Genomic DNA, 24,330 nt, shown 5'->3' with positions numbered 1-24,330 from the left:
TATGGAATGACTGTTATAACTACATAGAGCAAAACATTAAGAAACAGTTGAAAGAGTTTAATAAACAGGGCACTGAAGCAGGCAACAGAGCTGCAAGGCCAAGAGCCCTGAAGGTTGACCACTGGGCAAGGCCAGCCATATGAAAAACAACAGGAAGTGGTGTCTGGGCTCTTTTGTATGAGGTAGGAACACGATGATTCAGCATTTCCTGTTGTGCGCCTACCACACCCTCTGTGAACCCAGCCACACTCCTGCCCATCCACAGCCAGCTGCCTGGCTGTCCAGGAATGTCTCACCTCTGGGAAATCTCAACTACAAAATTAAAAAGCAAACACTTTTTTAGTTACTGTGCCTTATTAAAATTTTTATGTACTCATTTATTTTTTTCTAAGAGAAAAATCAAAACGTAAAATAGGAAGGGTATCAGACTAAATACTGTAATAATAATTAGCCAAATGAATTTCTTTTTGGTTCTCTTTCCTCCAGAGGCACTTACTTTCATTTGACAAAGGCTATCTCCAACCTTCAGAAGCTTTTCGTTGTAATAGTCTGCTGGCAGCCTGGGGGCATATTTAGTCCAGATATTAAACAAAGAAGTGGCACTGTAAAAATCATAAAATAAAATGACATTGTCAAAGTCTGCAGGAAACCTCAATTAATTCGCAAGCAATCCTTTAAAACTTACCTTGTGCTAAGCCTTTCCAATGTGCCTTATTGTTAATGTCCAATTATTAATAATAAATGTAATTACAGTTAAAATTATTGCTTCCTATGTACCAAGCATTGATTGCAGCTCTTTACATGTTTTTTTTTTTTTTTTTTAGATACTTTACTTCATAGAGCAATTTTAAGTTCACAACAGAATTGAGCAGAAGGTACTGAGATTTCCCATATATATACCCTGTGCCCCCAAACATGCGCGGCCCTCCCCCATTATCAACAACTCCACTAGAATGGTACCTTCGTTATGATGAACCTACATTGACACATCATTATCACCCAAAGTCCATAGTTTAGGGTTCACTGTTGGTGTCATACATTCCATGGGTTTGGACAAATGTATATAAAGTCTATCCACTGTGAAAATATCACAGAGTAGATTCACTATCCTAAAAATCCTCTGTGCTCCATTTATACCATCCCTCCTTTCCCGCTCAATCTCTGTTAACCACTGATATTTTTACTGTCTCCATAGTTTTGCCTTTTCCAAAATGTCATACAGTTGGAATCAAACAGTATGAAACCTTTTCAGATTGGTTTCTTTCACTTAGCAATATGCATCTAAGTTTCCTCCATGTCTTCTCATGGCTTGATAGCTCATTTCTTTTTAGCACTGAATAATATTCCATTGTCTGGATGCATTACAGTTTATCCACTCACATGGTGAATGACATCTTGGTTGCTTACAAGTTTTGGCAATTATGAATAAGGCTGCCAGAAATACTGATGTGCAGGGGTTTTTGTGTTTTGTTTTGTTTTGTTTTTTGAGATGGAGTCTTGCTCCTGTTGCGCAGGCTGGAGTGCAGTGGCACGATCTTGGCTCACTGCAACCTCTACCTCTGGAGTTCAAGCAATTCTCCTTCCTCTGCCTCCCAAGTAGCTGGGATTACAGGCGTGCACCACCATACCTGGCTGATTTTTGTATTTTTAATAGAGACAGGGTTTTGCCATGTTGGCCAGGCTGGTCTCAAATTCCTGACCTCAGGTAATCCACCCTCCTAGGCCTCCCGAAGTGCTAGCACTACAGGCGTGAGTCACCGCACCAGGCCCGATGTTCAGGTTTTTATATGGACATAAGTTTTCAGTTCCTTTGGATAAATACCAAGGAGCACAAGGGGTGAATGTTATGGTAAGAATATGTTCAATTTTGTAGAAACCACCTGTCTTCCAAAGTGGCTGTACTATTTTGCATTCCTACCAGCAATGAATGAGAGAATTCCCTGCTCTACATCCTTCCTAGCATTTGGTGTTGTCAGTGTTCTAGATTTTAGCCTTCCTAACAGGCGTGTAGGGTATCTCATTGTTGCTTTAACTTGCATTCACCTGATTACATATGATGTGGAACATATTTTCATATGTTTATTTGCCATCTGTGTATCTTCTTTGGTGAGGTGTCTGTTAAAGTCTTTGGCCCATTTTTAAAATCAGGTTGTTGGCCGGACACGGTGGCTCACACCTGTAATCCCACCACTTTGGGAGGCCGAGACAGGTGGATCAGTTGAGGTCAGGAGTTTGAGACCAGCCTGTCCAACATGGTGAACATGGTGAAACCTCGTCTCTACTAAAAATACAAAAATGAGCCAGGCGTGGTGGCACACACCTGTAGTCCCAGCTACTCAGGAAGAGAATCATCTGAACTCATGAGGTGGAGGCTGCAGTGAGCCGAGATCAGGCCACTGCACTCCAGCCTGGGCAAAAGAGCAAGACTTCATCTCAAAAAATCAGTAAATAAATAAATAAATAAATAATTTTAAAAAGTAAAATAAGGTTGTTATTATTGCTGAGTTTTCAGAGTTCTTTGTATACTTTGGATAACAGTCCTTTATCAAATAAGTCTTTTGCAAATATTTTCTCCCAATTTGTGGCTTATCCTTTCATTCCCTTGACAGTATCTTTCATAGAGCAGTAATTTTTAACTTTAATGAAGTCCAGCTTATCAATTCTTTCTTTCATAGATCATGCCTTTGTACTGTATATTCAAAGTCATCACCAAACCCAAGGTCACCTAGATAGATTCTCTCCTGTTATCTACTAGGAGTTTCTTTATTTTTTACTTTTTGTTTTGAGACAGAGTCTTGCTCTGTCACCAGGCCGGAGTACAGTGGCGCCATCTCAGCTCACTGCAGCCTCTGCCTCCTGGATTCAAGTGATTCTCCTGCTTCAGCCTCCCAAGTAGCTGGGACTATAGGCACGCACCACCACGCCCAGCTAATTTTTGTATTTTTGGTAGAGATGGGTTTTCACCATGTTGACCAGGATGGTCTTGATCTCTTGACCTTGTGATCCGCCTGCCTCGGCCTCCCCAAGTGCTGGGATTACAGGCGTGAGCCATGGTGCCTGGCCAGGAGTTTCATAATACTGCATTTTATATTTAGGTAGGTGATCCATTTTGAGTTAATTTTTGTGAAGGGCGTACAGTCTGCATCTAGATTCATTTTTTGGCATGTGGATATCCAGTTGTTCCAGGACCATTTACTGAAGACGCTGTTCTCCATTGAATTGACTTTGCTCACTTGCCAAAGATCAGTTTGTTGCCAGAAAAGGGGTTTTGATCCAGACCCCGAGAGAGGACTCTTGGATCTCGCACAGGAAGGAATTCAAGACAAGTCACAGAGTGCAGTGGGAAGAGATCATTTATTGAAAGCTACTTAGTTACACAGTCGGGCAACCTCAGAAAGCAGGAAGATGAACACACTCTCTTTGTTTTAAACTCTTCTTATATAGGGGTCTTATCTATGTAAAAAGCCAGGCTAAGTTAGGTCTACATGCAGGAAGGCCAACAGTGTGACAAAATTTATTACTCTGCGGATTTAAAGGAAACTATCCTCAACGTTTTCATGTGCAGTACATCAAGGCATAGCTATAATTATCTTGAAGGCATATATTGTTATGGGTATTGGGACATCTGGACCTTCTGCTATTGTAGGTGTTTGTCTTGCAGGCATCTTTAGGCTGTTGCTTCAACTATAAAAAATTTATGACCATGGGTCACGCCTGGCAAGGAACGTGCCCTGCTAATTTTAAGATGGAGTTGATTTTAAAATGCCATTACTCTGGTTCTCCTATGCTTCTGTTTCCCTAACAAGTTGACTATATTTATGTGAGTCTATTTCTGAGCTGCGTATATTGTTCCACGGATTTGTCTATTCTTTCACCAGTGTCACACTATCTTGAATACTGTAGCTTTACAGCAAGTCTTGAAATTGAGTCGTGTCAGTCCTCCAACTTTCTTCTTCTCCTTCAATGCTGTGTTGGCTATTTTGGGTCTTTTGCCTATAAGCATACCTTTTTTCACTTCATTTTCACAACAACCCCAAGAAAGGTAATATCAATATCCCAAAGATACAGCTGATGAAGCTGAGGCTCAGTGCATCTGTGATCTTAACGACTATATGAATGAGCCTTCCAGTCCTCTGGAAAGTAAACTCCCTGAGGTCAAGGACCTCAACAATATTATTCATTGCCCAGGCCCAACAGTAGTGAATACCTACTACATGTAGGTACTCAATAAATATCTGCTGAAAGATGGATGAATGAATGAATGAATGAATGAATGAATGAATGAATGAATGATAGGGAAGAAAACATTCTTTGTTCTTGTTTTATTTTTTCCTGTGAAGGGCTCAGGGTTCAAAGAGCCAGTCAATCCACTTAGAGCTATACTTCCCTCCACCAAGTAAAACAAAAACAAAACAAACAGTATTTTCAAAATGCTTTCTAACCAGAGTTTCAAACGGTAGCAGATCATTGCCTATTTTAGTCATTCATTTAGTTAACATTTACTTCTTTCCTCTCTCCCAGAAATTATATATGCCTCTAGCAAAAATCCAAATATCCCCTAACAGGTGTCCAATCCTATCTCATAAATTTCTAGATAAGACTGAATGTTTGTGACCCCTCCCCCACTGCCCCCCAATTCATATGTTGAAATCCTAACCCCCGGTGTGGTTGTATTTGGAAACAGGGCCTCTAAGGAAGCAATTAAGGTTAAATGAAATCATAAAGTTAGTACCCTGGCCTGATGGAATTAATGTCCCTACAAGAAGAGACTCCAGAGAGCTTGCTCTTTTATGATATGGTCATAAATTGTTTACAGTCTCCATGCTTGAGGACAAAGCAGCCTTCTACAAACCAGGAGAGGAGTCCTCATGAGAAACCAATCCTGCTGGATCTTGATCTGGGACTTCCAGCCTTCAGACTGTGAAAAATAAATAAATGTCTGTTGTTTAAGCCACCTAGTCTATAGTATTTTGTTATGGCAACCTGAGCTGGCTAATACAGGACCTAAATTTAAGAACTGATGATGGCTCTAATACTTACGATGTATGTGTTGGAGTAATAGTGAAACATCTAAACAGAAACCTGTCAATTAATTCATTCGGGTAATTAAATAATACTGAGTCATTGATTGAGTGAAGGACGCAATGCATTTCTCCTTTATGAACTGATTAATCATATATTTAGGTAGAAAAATATATGCATGTACCAAGTAATAAATAACAATGCCAAATAAATATGGCAAATATAAACCACAGACATTTAAAAGGGGAGAGGTGTTTTGTTTGCTTTATTACTTCTTTCACTTTCATTTGATGCTTCATGAAATGCCACGGTATTTGAATAAATATAATGAATCCAAGAAATTCACCAAGTCTTACTAGAATTCTTAAATTATGTAGATGAAATAATTCTTCTAAATCTTACAGATGAGATAATGATGACTAGGCTTGTTACTCATAAAAGAAAAATATCAGCTTTGTTAAATCAATCAAGATTATGTAATAAGAAAGAAGAAATGTCTTTTTTGTTGAACTCTAAGTTCAGGTTAAGACTGCTCATTGGGAATAGCTTACATAATGCTTAAACCAAAAATATATAATATATACTATAGAATGTACATCATTTGAGAAGAAAATGTCAATGTACTTGGGATTGCTGACTGTTGCTAGATATGTAAAATGTTCTAAAATAGAAAATCATCCAGGTGCGATGGCTCACGCCTGTAATCCCAGCACTTTGGGAGGCCAAGGTGGGCAGATCGCTTGAGGTCAGAAGTTCAAGACCAGCCTGGGAAACATCACAAAACCCCGTCTCTACTAAAAAAAAAAAACAAAAATTAGCTGGGTGTGGTGACACGCACCTATAGTCCAGATACCAAGGAGGCTGAGGCACGTGAATCGTCTGATTGACTGTACCCAGGAGGTGGACGTAGCAGTGAGCCAAGATCCAGCTACTGCACTCCAGCCTGGGCGACAGAGCAAGACACTGTCTCAAAAAAAAAAAAAAGAAAGAAAGAAAGAAAAGAAAAGAAAATCATAACTGTATAAGCAGAATACCTCAATACCTCAATCTTATGTGCTTATAGCAAAAGCACATTTTTAAAAAATGTATCATGATCTTATTTAAAGACATTTCTGGTATGACAATAATTTATATGTTAAATACTATGAATTTTATGCTTATGGAAGTTACCATAGTTATAAGGAGAAACACATTTTGATATAAAAAATAACCATCTGTTGGCCGGGCGCAGTGGCTCACACCTGTAATCCCAACAGTTTGGGAGGTCAAAGCGGGCGGATCACGAGGTCAAGAGATTGAGACCATCTGGCCAACATGGTGAAACCCTGTCTTTACTAAAAATACAAAAATTAGCTGGGTGTGGTAGCTCGCATCTGTAGTCCCAGCTACTCAAGAGGCTGAGGCAGGAGAATCACTTGAATCCGGGAGGCAGAAGTTGCAGTGAGCCAGTATCACATCACTGCACTCCAGCCTGGCGACAGAGCGAGACTGTCTCAAAAAATAATAATAATAATAATAACCATCTGTCAAATATATTATAAAAGCAACTCCCACCTCCTGTACTCCTAACTGGTCTCTACACTGCTATTCTTGTTCCCTTTGGATATAATCATCAGAATAATATCTTAAAACAAAAATTAGGCTGTGCAGGGTGGCTCACACCTGTAATCCCAGCACTTTGGGAGGCTGAGGGGGGTGGATCACTTGAGGTCAGGAGTTTGAGACCAGCCTGGCCAACATGGTGAAACCCTGTCTCTACTAAAAACACAAAAATTAGCCGGGTGTGGTGGCATGAGCCTGTAATCCCAGTTACTCAGGGGGCTGAGGCAGGAGAATCGCTTGAACGCAGGAGGAAGAGGTTGTAGTGAGCTGAGATTGCGCCACTGCATTCCAGCCTTGTCGACAGAGTGAGACTGTCCCAAAAAAAAAAAAAAAAAAAAAAAAAAAAATTACATAATCCTTCTGCAAAACTATCCAATGGAATAAATGTAAACTCTTTAAAATGGCCTCTAAAACCTTCCAAAGCCCTATTATTCCTCTAAATCTCACCTCATACTGTTGTACCTCTTTCACTGTGCTTCTGCTAAATGGGATTCTGTCCATTCCTCCGAAGTAGGAATGGATCTGTTCTGCCAAGGATCTTCCTGCATTCTTGTCCCCCTGTTCATCCTCTCCATTTGGCTAGTCAAATCCCTGGTGTCCTTCTAATCTCAGCTTAATGGCACCTCACTTATCACTCATTCAAAAGCAAGTCCCCACTACATTCTCTTTAAGCCTCTGCTTTAAGTGTCATCTACTCTGACCACCTTAACGAAAATTGCAACTTCCTGTCTTCTACTCCATAACCTCTTCTCTTTTTTTTTTCTTTTTAATTTCTAATAGGAATAGACTATCTTCTTTTTCTCTCTAGCATGTATCATTACTTTGGTTTTTGTTTGTTTGTTTGTTTGTTTGTTTGTTTGAGACGGAGTCTCACTCTGTTGGGCTGGAGTGCAGTGGTGTAATCTTGGCTCAATGCAACCTCCACTTCCCAGGTTCAAGTGATTCTCCTGCCTTGGCCTCCCGAGTAGCTGGGATTACAGGCACCCGCCACCATGCCCGGCTAATTTTTTGTATTTTTCGTAGAGACAGGGTTTCACTATGTTGGCCAGGTTGGTCTCGAACACCTGACCTCGTGATCCACCTGCCTAAGCCTCTCAAAGTGCTAGGATTACAGGCATGAGCCACTGCGCCCGGCAGCATTTATCATTCCTAAATTACCATAAAATACACATAATTGATGTTTATTGTCTAGTTCCCTCTCTAGACTATAAACTCTGAGAAGGCAGAGATTTTTGTCTGGTTCACTGCTGTAGCCACAGTGCCTAGTAGGATGCCTGACACATATAAGTGCTCAGCAGTTACTTTCATGGCATTTGTTGTTTGCATATTTACTAATGACTTACTGAATATCTATCTCCCTCTCTAGACTGTAAGCTCCACGAATACTGACTCCCATATCTATTTTGTTCACCACTGTGTAACCAGTGTCTAGTACATTGCCTCACACATAGCAGGCACTCAATAAAAATTATTGTATAAATAAAGGCCAAAATTGTGTGAGAGGTTGGACTGTTAAGGCATGTGTCAATCCAATGCTTGTGATTCTTACAGTCTTGTTAAAGATGGCACAGATACCGTACATAGACTGGCCCATGTCTACTTTCCTATATGTAATATTCACAATTACTGAGAATATAAAGATAATAACTTTTTTTTTTTTTTTGAGACAGAGTCTCATTCTGTTACCTAGGCTGGAATGCAGTGGCATGATCTCGGCACACCAGCAACCTCCACTTCCCCGGTTCAAGTGATTCTCATGCCTCAGCCTCCTGAATAGCTGGGATTACAGGTGCACACCACCACGCCTGGCTAATTTTTGTATTTTTTAGTAGAGACAGAATTTCGTCATGTTGGCCAGGCTGATCTCGAACTCCTGACCGCAGGTGATCTGCCCGCCTCGGCCTCCCAGAGTGCTGGGATTACAGGCGTAAGCCATTGCACCAGGCCAAGGATAATAACTCTTGAATTCTTTCAATACTAAATATTTATTGAATGTTTACTATGTCCCAATCCCCAGGCTTAGTGCCAGAAATACAGCAATGAAAGAGAGACACATTATCCAAAGTCACCAGGGAGCTTACATCCTAATGAGACAGACAATGCACAAGAAAACAAATCAATTAAAAAATATAAACCTATGAGTGAATCTGCATTAGATAGGAAAGGCCACTCTAAGAAGGTGACAACTGAGCTGAGGCCTGAAAAAAGAGAAGGAGCCAGATTTTTGAAAAGCTTAGGGAAGAACATTCAGACAACAAAGATAGCAAATATAAAGGCTCGGAGGTGAGAAACAGTAGGACCTGTTTCTCTGGAAAGTCCTGAGAGAGAAAAGAAGAGAAGAGAGCTGAGAAAGGCAGGCAGGGTCAACACCTCAGCCCCTGGAGAGTATCAGAATTCTTAAGTTTATTCCAAAAGCAATGGGAAGCAATAGAAAGACTTTAGATAAGATTTACAAAGATCATCCTGACTGCTAGGTGAAGGATAGATTTGAGACAGAGTGGCTGCAGGGAAAATGTGAAATGGTGGTGGTTTGGACTGGAATGCTGGTAGTGGAGATGGGTAGATGAAATTCAAAGATGGAAACTATTTAAATATAAATGTATAAACTGGGCACAGTGGCTCACGCCTGTAACCCCAGCAATTGGGGAGGCCAAGGCAGGTGGATCTCCTGAGGTCAGGAGTTCCAGACTAGCCTGGCCAACATGGCGAAACCCCGTCTCTACTAAAAATACAGAAATTAGCCGGGCGTGGTGGCAGACACCTGTAGTCCCAGCTACTCGGAGGCTGAGGCACAAGAATCACTGAAACCCGGGAGGCAGAGGTTGCAGTGAGCTGAGATCACAGCACTGCACTCCAGCCTGGGGTACAGAGTGAAACTCCCTCTCAATAAATAAATAAATAAATAAAGCATATAGGGTAGGTATATAATGGACTTTCCTTGGTCAATTCTTGGTTCTCATCTTACTTGGCCAGTCAGCAGAATTTGCCACAGCTGATCATTCCTTTCTTCCTGAAATACTTTCTCTACCTGCTTCTAGTACACCAGGCACTTAATGGTTTTCCATTGGCCACTCCTCCTTAGTCTCTGTTGGTTTCTTCTTATTGCCTCTCTCTGTCCATGCTGGAGCATCCCAGGGCTCAATCCTTGGAGTCTTCCCTTCTCCATTTACACACACACTCTCTTAGCTATTCATCAGGTGTCATGATTTAAATATCATATGAATCCCAAATGTATATCTCATCTGACTTCCAGATTCAAATGTCCAACTACCTACATAGCAGCTCCACCTGGATGCTGAATCACATCTCAATTTTTATAAAATTATAAACTCTTGATCTCCCTCCCTCTTGCTCTTTCCACAATCACAATTCCACCCCAGGTCTTTCCCATCTGCCATTCTCCCTGTGTGACCTACTCTGTGCACAAAAATCCTCATCAATTGTTCCCATATATCTTTCTCATCTTTCTCAAAAGTGACTTTTCCTGACCTTCCCTAACCATGCTTCCCACCACCCCATTTAAAATTGCAACACTCAGGCCAGGTGCAGTGGCTCATGCCTGTAATCCAATACTTTGAGAGGTCAAGCTGGGAGGATCCCTTGAGCCCCCGAGTTCAAGGTTTCAGTGAGCCAGGATTGAGCCACTGCACACCAGCCTGTGCAAGAGTGACACCCTGTTTCAAAAAAAAAGATAAAATTGCAACATTCATCTCATATCCTCCATCACGATTCCCTGTTCTATTTTTCTCCCTAGCAGTCACCTCCTTGTAAAATTATTTACTTACGTATTTGTTTAGTGGTTGTTTATATTCACAAAAATATATGCTCCATAAGGACATGGATTTTTATGTTTTGTTAACTTGATGTTTTCCTAGTTCCTTGAACAGTACTTGATATACAGTATGTGCTCAATAAATAGTTGTTAAATGCATAACAAAAATATTTTATTTTATTTATTTATTTTTTGAGAGTCTTGCTCTGTTGCCCAGGTTGGGGTGTAGTGGTGTCATCCCAGCTCACTGCAGCTTCTGCCTCCCAGGTTCAAGCAATTATCCTGCCTCATCCTCCTGAGTAGCTGGGAGTACAGGCATGTGCCACCACACCCAGCTAATTTTTGTATTTTGTATTCAAGTATAAATTTTTGGCTCACTCAAGGGTTTCAAAACTTTTCATGTTATAAGTACATAAAATTTGTATATGGAGAAAAAGGAATAACTTTGAGGTAGATTAGGTTCATGAAGCTAGCTCTTGATACAATGAAGTATGTCAACCTGTGAACATGTGCACTTTAATTCCTTCTTATATTGTTATTAGGATTACAGTGACTTTTTCTTAATTTTGCGATTCATTCTGCGCAACTGTTTACCTTTTTGGGAGTTCTATCACCATGTTATTACTGCAAACTGCGAACTCTTTTTAAGGTTCTTTCCTGCTTATGTTACCATCTTTCTTTTCTGGTCAAGTAGTGAGTTATGAAACATTCCTGTGTACATTTTTATTTTGACCTGAGCAGGAAGCCAAGATATAACATCTCTCAGGAATTAAGGATTGTTAAGAGCGACAAGTCTCCACTTCTTAAACTCTGTTTATCTCTCCTGGGCCCTTCAGGCAGCCCCTGCGTCCGCAACGCTGAACCAGCTCTGGGGCCACTACCTGCATCCTCAAACCCTCCCCAGGGGCCCCTCCTTTGGCCGGCGCCCTCCCCAGTGCCCCGCCAGCGCTTACCAACGCCGGCGGAATTCGTGCTTCTCTTCCTCCGTGGTGGCTAAAGCCTTCTTTTTCCTCATAAAGCCTAACAACTCCCGGATCTCCTTCTCACAAGAGGCCAGGAGCGGGTTTTTCGCGTCCAGCGGCCCATAAAACACGGCTAGGGGCAATGAGTCCTCGGGGCAGGTCCACTGAAGCAGCGAGCTCCGGGAGCTCCCCTTCGACTCTGGGGGCGACCTCGAAGTCGCGGTCGCTGTCGGTGGCAGTTCTGCCAGCGACCCCGAGGCGGTAGAGTCGTCTGACGGAGAGCTCGAGGGGGCGCCCTGCGCCGCCATATTGACGCCCCCCGGCCCGTCTGGAGTGTGTGTAGACGCGGTTGCCTGGCGACGGTCTCGTGGCAACCGAGCATCCCGCGCGCTTTCCGAGAAACACAGCGGCCCCTGGAGGGCAGAGCGAGAAAGAACCAGGTCCAGAAAAGAATGATGCTCCTGAGGGTGTTGCCTGGCTGCGCTGGCACCGCTGTATGAAGTGCGAACAGAGAATGTTCTGAGCAGAGCGCTGGCAAATATTAGAGCCAAAAATTTAAGGTCACAAATCCAGACTATATTCTTTATCCATGTTAAAACGATAATTATGATGACCATGACCATTAACGTGTGTCAGGCAGTAAGCATTTGAAACATGTACTTTCATTTATCTCATTTAATCATCATAACTACTTTACAACTTAGGATACTATTAGTATATCCATCTCACAGTTTAGGAAACTAAGGCTCAAGGAGGTTAAGTCATTTGACAAAGGTCAGCGTACAATCGTAGTGTCAGGGACCAGGTCCTCAGCTTGTGACTCCAAAACCTGTGCTCAAAATGAATAGGCTGTACTGATCACTCACCAAAGCAAAGCTTGTTAATCAAATCGAAATTAGAGAAATATCTGACAAGCAGTTTAAGAATCAAATACAGTCGGCCTTCCAAATCTCGGGTTGTTCATCTGTGGATTCAAACAACTGCAGACTGTAAATATTCAGAACAAAATTAGAAATAACAATACAACAGAAAAAAAAAACACAAAAATACAACAACTATTTACATAGCATTTATACTGTGTTAGGTATTACTAGTTATCTAGAGATGATTTAAAACATCCTGAAGAATGTGCATAAGTTGTATGCAAATACTACAGCATTTCATATCAGAGGCTTGAGCATCCACAGATTTTGGTATCTGCAGGTGTCATGGAACTAGTCCCCCACAGATAGCTGGGGAGTACTGTATATGCAACTGATCTATTCTCTTTACTCTATTTGTACCTTGAGGTCTGTAACTGTGGACATGATGTCTGTGCCTCTAATAATTATGATTACATCTATTTATGCACATTCCAGCCTTACTTTAATTATCTTGTATTCTAAATTAATGTACATTTTGCTCAACCTTAACCATAGGACATTAATACATACCAGTGGCCTGAAGTGTTAACTCTCAAAATGCTTTGCATTTTAAACAGGGATTTTAGGAGACTTTGCTTCTGATGGGGAAACTACAGACCTCCAGGAAAATACTTGGGGAGTTTATTCTTTCCCTATTTATTATAGGCAAAAGTCAGAATTGAATTTATTAATGTATGAGTATTGAGAAAATGGAGAACCTTCTTTTCTTATAAATTATGCAACACAATAAATTATCTAAGAGAAGAACGAGAAATATTTGGTGGCTTAGAAAAATCGGTCTTTAACGCTGAAAATTGTTACCAGTTCTATCACACTTAAATAAAGACAGTGACCCTAACACCCTGTGAACCCAATTTTCCATTTCAGACTAAGAAGCTTATTGGACCACAGCCTGATATCTTTCAAGTCTGACCTAATTTCATGCAGGCTCTGTGGGCCTGTGCTAATTTGTGAGGCTGGCCTAATATGTCATGTCTACTGTACCCTAATACTCTTTGAAGGAAGATAATTTTGCTCATCAGCGCAGTTAATTATAGCCAGAGAAACTTCCTGGCAAGCAGTGAGATGCAATGACACCTCACTGTAGGAGTCCAATTCTCTAATCAGGATGTAGATATCACCCTTTGATCAACAAAGATTTTATCTTGTTCTCTAAGTGAGCAATACAAATTATAAGACTTTAAAGAATGTAGTCCTAGAGAAATAATTCATCACTGGGCATTCGCAAAAAATATTAATAGCCTTTTAAAAAGTCAGCTTGGTAAATCCTCTTTTTTCTCATCTTTTTCTTGTTCTAACATGGCAGACTTGTCCATTGTAGATCAAAAACTGGTGTAATTTGCCACTGAGTGCTATCTATTATATTGATGAAAGTGAAACAGCAGGATAAAATTAAAGTGGTCACAGAAGAGGAAAGAAAAAAATGGAAGACAAAGTGGTGTTTTTCCTTCTAATCTGGCTACTCTCACAAACTTTCTCATAGGGCAGACACTTATATTTCAAAGTCACTGGTAAAAGAAAATGTGTCTAAGCGAATTCAAATACCTGAATTATGAAACATTGCATCTTAGTCACTTTCCTCCTTGCACACACTAAAGCTAACAATGCTTAACTTGCAGTAGTTTTTGGAAGCTTGTCTGAATATTTAAATGGGTGTTATATTCTGAATCATCATTATGATAAGATGGAAGTTTACACTTTATTTAGTTTAAATTGAATTGGCTGGGTGTGGTGGCTCACACCTGTAATGCCAGCACTTCAGGAGGCTCAGATGGGCAAATCACTTGAGATCAGGAGTTCGAGACCAGCCTAGCCAACATGTTGAAACCCCGTCTCTACTGAAAATACAAAAATGAGCTGGGCGTGGTGTCAGACATCTGTAATCCCAGCTACTCAGGAGGCTGAGGCAGGTGAATCACCTGAACCCGGGAGGTGGAGGTTACAGTGAGCCGAGATCATGCCACTTCACTCCAGCCTGGGTGACAGAACTAGACCCCATCTCAAAAAAAATAAGTAAATAATAAAAGTAAAATAAATAAATTGAATTCAAGGCATTTTTAACATTTTAGAGGTGTTATCTTCCGTGTAATTAGATGCAGCCATTATAATATCTTTTTCCTTGTCACTTTGCTGTATTCTTTTCGCTGTAATAAAAGAATGGAGCTCTGCAACTACTGTGTCTGACAAGGCTAAGTACTGTAAATAGCTTCCTTATAAATAATGTAAATTGCTATTTCTTATAATTAACATCTTCGCAGGCTGCAGGGATGCTTTTTGCCCATTCGAAAGTCTTTTTTATCTAAAGCTACTGACTGTTAAAGAATATGTAAGGTTAGTGCTCTTTCAATTCTTAATTTAGTTGTTAATCATTTGTACTATCCCAAATAGATACAATATATATGGTCTACCTAATATGTAGACTTTTTTTTAACTTCTTCATCCATTTATTCAGATAAATGCAACCATTTTGTTAGTGTCCATACAATGCATAGATGAACCTATACATTCCCTACAGGAAGCAGATAATACAAACTCAAATAATCATGATTAAAAGGTATGTTATGGATTTGGTGGACATGGTGGCGTGTGCCTGTAATCCCTGCTACTTAGGAGGATGAGGCAGGAGAATCGCTCCATCATGGGAGGCGAGGTTGCAGTGAGCCGAGATAGCGCCACTGCACCCCAGGCTGGGTGACAAAGCAAGACTCCATCAAGAAAGAAAAGAAAGGAAGGAAGGAAGGAAGGAAGGAAGGAAGGAAGGAAGGAAGGAAGGAAGGAAGGAAGGAGGGAAGGGAGGGAGGGAGGGAGGGAGGGAAGGAGAGAGATAGAGGGAGAGAGAGAGGGGGAGAGAGAGAGAGGAAGGAAGGAAGGAAGGAAGGAAGGAAGGAAGGAAGGAAGGAAGGAAGGAAGGAAGGAAGGAAGGAAGAAGGGAAAGCATGCTGTGGAATGTGCTGTGAGAAAGGTTTAAGAAATATGGGACTCCCAGGTGTGGTCACTAACGCCTGTGATCTCAATACTTTGGGAGGCCGAGGTGGGAGGATTGCTTCAGGCCAGGAGTTTGAGACCAGCTGGGCAACATAGTGAGACCCTGTCTCTAATTTAAAAAAAAAAAAAACCACCTTTTTAAAATTAGCCTGGCATGGTCACACGCACCTGAAATTCCAGCTACTCAAGAGGCTGAGGCAGAAGGATAACTTGAGCCAGGAGTTTGAGGCTGCAGTGAGCTATAATCACACCACTGTATTCCAGTCTAAGCTACAGAACAAGATCTTTTCTCAAAAAAAGGAGAGGGGAGGGGAGAGAAGGGGAGGGGAGGGGGAGGGGAGGGGAGGGGACTGCAAGGGGGAAGGAAGACTGTAGGAGTTCTAAGATGAATCTCGGAACTGGAAAGAGAACGGAGAATTCTAGAGGAGATGATGTTTTAGCCCTAGACTGTAAATGCCTCTCACTCACATAAAGATCCTTGCAACAAGCATTTACCTTCTTACCATGGTAACCTAGCACCCAAGCCTGGCACCTGGCACAGAGTACAACTCAATACATCTTTGTTGGAATGAGCAAATGAAAAAAAAAAAAAAAGATGAAGAGCATTTAGAAGGATATGCCTGACTAAGAGAAAAGCCTGAGTAAGGTACAAAGCCATAAACACACACAGCAAGTCTAAATAAACAAGCTGTCTAGTGTGGTGAGCCACAGGCTGCCATAGATCCAGAGGCAGAAGGTGAGGCAGAAAGGGAAGTTCGATGAAATGCAATGGGGAGTTGGAAGGTATGCTAAGTAATTCTGACTTGGTTTTGACTTGGTTCCGTATTCAGGAGAGAGGCTTTGTAGTTTTATTTTGTTTTTGAGACAGATTTTCACTCTTATCACCCAGGCTGGAGTGCAATGGTGCAATCTCAACTCACTGCAACCTCTGCCTCCCAGGTTCAAGGGATTCTCCTGCCTCAGCCTCCCGAGCAGCTGGGATTACAGGCACCCGCCACCACGCCCAGCTAACTTTTGTATTTTTAGTAGAGATGGAGTTTCACCATATTGGCCAGGCTGGTCTCGAACTCCTGACCTCAGGTGGTCCACCTACCTCAGCCTCCCAAAGTGCTGGGATTACAGCCGTGAGCCACCGCACCCGCCCAAGAGAGGCTTTGTTAAAAAGAAAAAAAAAAAACAGTACAATAAAGATGTTAAAAGCCCACACAGTGGCTCACACCTGTAATCCCAGTGAAACGGGAAAAGTTCCCTTGTCCCCCTTACAGGGCGTGCGATGGGGGTGTGGCTCGCCTCTTGAGTGACCCACTGCTCAAACCTCTAGGGGAGTATACAGACAGGCAGGCTATGGGGCTCCAACCCCACGACAGTGTCTAGGGGTGAATGTTTACAGCTGAAGCCCCAGTGGACATGTGTTACAGGGTGCTCTTTTAGTTAAGGCATCCATGGGCAGCTTGTGTTAGTCAGCTCAATTAGACCCCTGCCTTATTGCAAGGACAGAGGGCTTTCTGTATCCCGGGGTGCTTGCCTTGGTGTACAGGAAAAATCGGATCACATGTGGGCTTGGAGAATGACTGCAAGGTTTCATTGAATGGAAGTAGCTCTCAGCAGATGGGGGAGCCAGAAGGGAGATGGCTTTCCCCTGGAGTCGGGCTGCTTAGTGGCCTGGGCTCTCCTCCGACTGCCCCAGCCAAACTCTGCCTCGTTCTGCCAATGGATGGCCTGCCGGTGTACCAGCTTCTATTGGTGTGCTCTTCTGCTGGCGTGCTCCCTCTGATGTCCTCTCGACATCCAGCTACCTGTGTCTTCTTCAACCGATGTATTCCTCTCGACATCCAACCACTTGTATGTCTGCCTGCTAGGGTCTTGGGGGTTTTTATAGGCACAGGACAGAGGCGTGGCAGGCCAGGTTTGTCTTGGGAAATGCAACATTTGGGCATGAAGGCAGGAGTGCCTGTCCTCACCTAGGTCCATGGGCACAGGCCGGGGATAGAGCCTTCACCAGGGACCATGCCCTTCCTTTCCCAGCACTACCCTTCCCCGCTTCCGTATCACCAGCGTTTGGGGAGGCCAAGGCAGGCAGATCACTTGAGGCCAGAAATTCGAGACCAGCCTGACCAACATGGTGAAACTCCATCTCTACTAAAAATACAAAAACTAGCTGGGTGCGGTGGCAGGTGCCTGTAAGCCCAGCTGCTCAGAAGGCTGAGGCAGGAGAATCGCTTGAACCCAAAGGTGGAGTTTGCAGTGAGCCGTGATGGAACCATTGCACTCCAGCCTGGGCAACAGAGCAAAACTGTCTCATAAATAAATAAATGCCCAAATTCTGAGGCCAAAGAGCATGGTTTGAATCCTCACTTCACTTCTTCCAAGTTACTTAACCTCACTGTGCCCCATTTTCTTAAACCATAAACCAGATGCTGGGTTCTCAGGACATACGTAATGAATCCAGCATAACATCCCTACTTCCTTGAGCCTTCCGACCTTTTCTTCAGTATGATATCGAGGAAGTTCTGTCATCTCCACTTCATTTGATGTAGAGCATTATCAGATCAGTGCTTCAAGAAGTCATCTCATTAAGTTATTAGGAATTCTGAATCATGGGTGAGTATTCCCACATTAATGAATTCTACCCTCGTCACTTTTGCATTCTGTCCCCCAGTCTAACATATTCAAGATTCACTCCTACACATGTTCTCTGCAGTTTCAGCTACTACTTATTAGCCAGATCCCACAATTCCTTTGCCATGTAAGCAATTTCTTCTTAGAGCAAAGCTTGTGATTTCCTGCTCAGGCTGTGCTGAAACCTGACTTTCCTTTTCAGCCAGAAGGCAATGAAGTGTGCCGGGGGCACATCTTGAGGAAAACAAGCCTCATCATGAAAGGCACCTGCTTCAGATTAGGTCATTATATGTTCCCCCAGGCAAGCAGAGATTGTTTTTCTCTGGCAAATGGTTAGGGGCTATTTTTGCAAATATATGGGGGCTCAGAGAAATTTAGAGGTTCAAAGTTCTTGGGCTTGTCTGCCTAAATGTTTCCACTTCAGGTCTCTGGGCCTCCATCTTTTCTTAGACTTTCTGCTGCATAATCAGATCCTGGACCCAGTCTTTAGCAAAATCTACCCTGCAGCTGTCCTAAGCTGCAACAGAGGTACTGTCTTTCAGAGCATGCCTTCAGTTGTGAATTCACTGTCCTAAGACAGTCTGGTCCCTGTCGCCTTTAGATAGGTGACAATTCAACTCTAAAATCCCCCCCGAGTGTCCTTTTTTTTTTTCTTTTTCTTTTTCTTTTTTTTTAAGATGGAGTTTCGCTCTTGTTGTCTGGGCTGGAGTGCAATGGTGCTATCTCGGCTCACCACAACCTCTGCCTCCCAGGTTCAAGCGATTCTCCTGCCTTAACCTCCCAAGTAGCTGGGATTACAGGCATGCACCACCACGCCCAACTAATTCTGTGTTTTTAGTAGAGATGGGGTTTCTCCTTGTTGGTCAGGCTGGTCCCAAACTCCCTACCTCAGGTGATCCGCCCGCCTCGGACTCCCAAACTGCTGGGATTACAGGCGTGAGCTACCACGCCCAGCGGAGTGTCCACTTTTTACACCTCACTTTTATTGTGTTAACCTGAGTTTCCTAAAAAAACAGAGTTTGAGGCAAAGGCTTAAGTGATAATGCTTCATTTAGTAGTGTAATTTCCGTGAAGCAAGAATGAGGAGAAAAGAAAGTGGGACAGGGACAGATGAAAAGGAAATATAAGCTGGCTTTCTTCACATCATGAAGAAACACAAGTTGCTCAGTCTTGCAGGATACGTCCCAACAGGCTGTCTACATCTCTATATACTGTATCTTAGTGGAGTTTGTAAGAGGAAACGGTAGAGAGAAGATATACCTGCTGCCCTTCTGCTGGTCAAGATTCACCACTCTACTTCCAGGTTGGATCACCTTGCCCCTTCAGCAGCTAGTGACGATGCCAAATCTCATACCTTGTGATATAGTGTTTCATCCCAGTTCAAAAGCAGTGAAAGGGCCAGGCACGGTGGCTCACTCCTATAATCCCACACTTTGGGAGGCCAAGGCAGGCAGACCACCTGAGGTCAGGAGTTCGAAACCAGCCTGCCCAACATGTGAAACCCTGTCTCTGCTAAAAATACAACAATTAGCCACAAGTGGTGGCGGGTGCCTGTAATTCTAGCTACTCAGGAGGCTGAAGCAGGAGAATCACTTGAACCCAGGAGGCACAGGTTGCAGTGAGCTGAGATCATGCCACTGTACTCCAGCCTGGGCGACAGAGCAAGAGTCTGTCTCAGGAAAAAAAAAAAAAAAGCAATGAAAGGAACTGGACGCAGTGGCACATGGCTATAGTCCCAGCTACTTAGGAGGCCAAAGTGGGAGGATCATTTGAACCCAAGAGTTCAAGTCCAACCTCGGCAACATAGTGAGGCATCATCTCAATTTTTTTTTTTTTAAGTGGCGAAAGGAGCCAAAAAAGCCACATAGTGGCTTCAGGTGGTGGAACCAAGCAGGCCAGGATGGAGGCAGTCACCAGAGCAGTTGCTGGAAGGCAGCAAGTGATGGAGGGCCCAGTAGGTCAATGAAGACAGAAAACCCAAGGCTTTGCATAAGGTGTGTCCAGTATACAAGTCCTCTTGGAGACTAATGCCAGCAACACCCTAAGGAAAACAGAGCAGCGAGATGGAAGGAGCCTGGATTCCTTCACACTGTGAAGCCCTAATACGAGTCCTAGACCACTCACCCAACTTACTATGTGAGAGGAAAATAAACTTTAAGCGGATGGGAGCAGTGGCTCACGCTTGTAATCCCAGCACTTTGGGAGCCCAAGGCGGGCAGATCACGAGGTCAGGAGATCGAGACTGTCTTGGCCAACATAGTGAAACCTCGTCTCTACTAAAATACGAAAAATTAGCTGGGCGTGGTGACGTGTGCCTGTAATCCCAGCTACTTGGGAGGCTGAGGCAGGGGAATCGCTTGAACCCAGGAGGTGGAGGTTGTAGTGAGCTGAGATCGCACCACTGCACTCCAGCCTGGCGACAGAGCAAGACTCCATCTCAAAAAATAAAATAAAATAAACATAAATAAATAAATAAACGTTCACCTTGTTTCAAGTACTGGGATTGGAGGTCTTTGTAGGAGGGGCCAACCCTTTACTACAACTATTGTACCCTATCACTTTGAAGTTTTATTTCTTGGGCTGGGTGCAGTGGCTCACACCTGTGATCTCTGCACTTTGGGAGGTGAAGGCGGGTGGATCACCCGAGGTCAGGAGTTCGAGACCAGCCTAGCCAACATGGTGAAACCCCATCTCTACTAAAAATACAAAATTAGCCAGGCATGGTGGTGGGCACTTGTAATCCCATCTACTTGGGAGGCTGACGTAGGAGAATCACTTGAACCCAGGAGGTGGAGGTTGCAGTGAGCCGACATCACGCCACTGCACTCCAACCTGGGCAACAAGAGCAAAACTCTGTACCCCCCCCCAAAAAAAGAAAGAAATTTGATTTCTCGAAATCAGCTTTAGAAATAACACATATGCATAAAGATGCATATACAGATATATACAGAACACACAGCAGATGTTCATTGCTAACCTTGAATGCTTACAATAGTAAAGCATAAAAACAATCACTGGGCACAGTGTCTCATACCTGTAATCCCAGCACTTTGGGAGGCCAAGGCAGGCAGATCACCTGAGGTCAGGAGTTCAAGACCAGCCTGACCAACATGGAGAAACCCCGTCTTTACTAAAAATACAAAATTAGCCGGGGGTGGTGGTACATGCCTGTAATCCCAGCTATTTGGGAGACTGAGGCAGGAGAATTGCTTGAACCCGCGAGGTGGAGGTTGCAATGAGCCGAGATCATGCCACTGCACTCCAGCCTGGGCAACAAGAGCGAAACTCTGTCTCAAAAACAAAAACACAAAAACACAATCTAAATGTACATCAATAGAGTAATGCACAGATAAACTATAGTTTAGCTATAGTATTCAATACTAGTTGGCATCCTAAGGGAATGTAGTGGATTTTTATGTCTTAACATAAAAATATTTTTAAGACTCTTTTAAATTAAAAAATTGCAATATAATGTAAACAGTATACCAACAGTTATCTATATGTACCACAAAAATGATACTATAATATTTGTGTTTATATGTATGTTTGTATATAGTATGAGAGAGGGAAGAAAAGAGAGAGAGATCAAAAATGAGAGTGAGAATAAATGTATTGAGAAGTTCTGAAAGAAAACCCAATACATTGTTAACAGTGGTTACATTTTGGAATGAACTGGAATTGAAAATATGGGATCAAATGACATTTTAAACTTGTCTGTATTGTTTTCCCTTTTTTTTTTTAACTTTTATTTTAAGTTCAAGGGTACATGTGCAGGATGTGCAGGTTTGTTACATAGGTAAACATGTGTCATGGGGATTTAAGAAAAGACCTTCCTGTATTATTTGTGTAATTAAAAGTTAATTTTAAAATATAAAAGTCAATGTAGGGCCAGGTGTGGTGGCTCGTGCCTGTAATCCCAGCACTTTGGGAGGCCGAGGCAGGCAGATCACTTGAGGTCAGGAGTTCAAGACCAGCCTGGCCAACATGGTGAGACCCCATCTCTACCAAAAATATATATATATAATAATAATAATACAAAAAAAGTCAATGTAAAAGTAAAACTATTAACAGTTTGTTATCCCAGGTACATGGGATTAGAAGGAATCTTTGCTCCATGTTCTTTTCTGTACCTCAAAATTTTTCTACAATGAAAATATACTACCTTTGTTGTAAAATAAAATAGCTTTTTTTGGCAGGGGGTGAGGGACAGAATGTCTCTGTGTTGCCCAGGCTGGAGTGCAATGGTGCAATCTCAACTCACTGCAACCTCCGCCTCCCAGGTTCAAGTGATTCTCATGCCTCAGCCTCCTGAACAGCTGGGACTACGGGTGTGTACCACAACACCCGGATAATTTTTGCATTTTTAGTAGAGATGGGGTTTCACCATGTTGGTCAGGGTGGTCTCGAACTCCTGACCTCATGATCCACCCACCCCGGCCTCCCAAAGTGCTGGGATTACAGGCGTGAGCCACTGCACTTGGCTAAAATACTTTTTTACCTAAAGCATAAAAATATAGACACATGACAACAGTACTATAAACTAAAAATAAGACTTCTATAGACCTTAATTAGACAAAATTTCCACTAACTGCATTATTCTGGTGAAAGCACTTAGGAGCACATTCTTGGACGATGTACTATTTGCTTCATTTATTGAATCTCAAAAAAAAAAAAAAAGGCAGAAAATATTTTGACTCATTTATGCAGTTTTAAGACCAAACTCCAAGACCTAGGGTCTATACGAACCCCGAAAATAGGCATATTACTTTAAATGTACATCCTACCTCTCACTTCAATCATCTTTCCCAGCTTTCTTCTTTAAACATGAATTTAAAGAACAGACAAGGTATGGTGGCTTGCCCCTGTAATCTCAGCACTTTGGGAGGCCAAGGCAGGAGGATCGTTTGAGGCTAGCAGTTCAAGACCAGCATAGGCAACATAATGAGAATCTATCTCTACAAAAAGTACAAAAATTAGCTGGGTGTGGTGGCATGCAACTGTAGCCCTAGCTACTCGGGAGTCTGAGGTGGGAGGACTGGTTGAGCCCAGGACTTGGAGGTTGCTGTGAGCTGTGATCACGCCACTGCATTCCTGCCTGGGCAACAGAGTGAGAGCTTGTCTCTAAAAAAAAAAATAAAAAACAAAGAGTACAACTCTATGCTTACCACAAGGCAGGAAGTAAGGGGGGGATATGCAAATAGAGATTGCAATCCACAATGCTAGCTTCCCTAAGGAAAAGCTTAAGCAGAGTGTAAATTGGAAAAGCACTGAGAGGAGAATGTTCTTGGGATCTGATCTGTCACATAACATGCTGATCAAAGAAAAACTGAACATTTTATCTGAGTCTCTGAGTTGGTGAGAAAACCCCGGTCTAATGATTTCCAAACCTTTTTACTATAATGAGCGGTAAGAAATACTAAGAGTATAATGATTATACTTTTAATTTGGTTCTTGCCAGAAGGCTGATTGTTAATTGCCGTTGATTTTGTCTGTTACCAAATTGGGATGAGAAACAGCTGTATCTTTCAAGCCTGCAAAGTCCCACAGTTTTTGGACTGTTTCATTGTTCTTTGTTTGAAAATCAGGTACTATAATTATTTTCTGAGCCCCTCTCTTTTTTGTATTACCTTGGCAAATATAACCACTAGCAACCAACACGTTTTTTTATTCCCCAGCACTTCACCTAAAGGTCCAAGTTTTTTGTTTGTTTGTTTTTGCTTTTTGAGATGGAATCTTGCTCTATTGCCCAGGCTGCAGTGCAGTGGCACGATCTTGGTTCACTGCAACCTCCACCTCCCAGGTTCAAGCGATTCTCCTGCCTCAGCCTCCCAAGTAGCTGGGATTACAGACATGCACTACCGCACCCAACTAATTTTTTGTATTTTTAGTAGAGACAGGGTTTCACCATGTTGCCCAAGATGGTCTTGAACTTCTGATCTCAGATGATGTGCCCACCTCAGCCTCCCAAAGTGCTGAGCCAGGCATGAGCCATCACGCCCCCAAGTTTATCAAGTATGTTTTATGCTACCAAAGTATTGCAGTAACAATTTTACTAAATGTTTCATTACTAAATAGCATGAGTTGCCATCTTTCTAGGCTTCCATGAACAGTGTCCTTGCTGCTCACTATGTGGCTCTGTTAGGGAAACAGGAGCATAGGAGAGCCAGGGTGACACCATTTTCAAATCAACTCCATCTTAAAACTCACAGGCACATTCCTTGCCGGTCACGACCCATGGCAGTAAGATGTGTAAAACTGAGGAAGCAGTTCAGTAACACCCGCAAAGACAAACTTCTACGAACACAGAATGTCCAGATGTCCTGATACCCATAACAACATATGCTTTCAAGATAATTAGAGTTATGCTTTGATGTACTTACACACTAGAATGCCAAAGGTAGTTTTCTTTAAACGAATAGAATAATAAATTTTGTCATGCTGTCAG

The 24,330-nt window shown here is 42.5% G+C and overlaps 1 protein-coding gene across 2 annotated transcripts in view; it reads right to left on the bottom strand.

Moving 5' to 3' along the window:
* The window catches only part of CFAP54 (cilia and flagella associated protein 54), a 391,130-nt gene extending 379,431 nt beyond the window's left edge, over positions 1–11,699 (bottom strand). For both annotated transcript variants that reach the window (XM_015152488.3, XM_077954781.1), the window contains exons 1-2: positions 11,350–11,699; positions 497–602 (exon numbers count right to left, since the gene is read on the bottom strand). In XM_015152488.3, the coding sequence (XP_015007974.2) occupies positions 497–602; positions 11,350–11,666 (423 nt within the window). In that variant the 5' untranslated portion in view covers positions 11,667–11,699. The remainder of the gene's footprint in view (positions 1–496; positions 603–11,349) is intronic.
* Positions 11,700–24,330: the final 12,631 nt, after the last annotated feature.

Source organism: Macaca mulatta, chromosome 11 (genome assembly GCF_049350105.2).
Source record: "Macaca mulatta isolate MMU2019108-1 chromosome 11, T2T-MMU8v2.0, whole genome shotgun sequence".
NCBI lineage: Eukaryota > Metazoa > Chordata > Mammalia > Primates > Cercopithecidae > Macaca > Macaca mulatta.
Note: the sequence above shows the minus strand (reverse complement) of the source record. Positions and strands in the feature narration are given on the sequence as shown.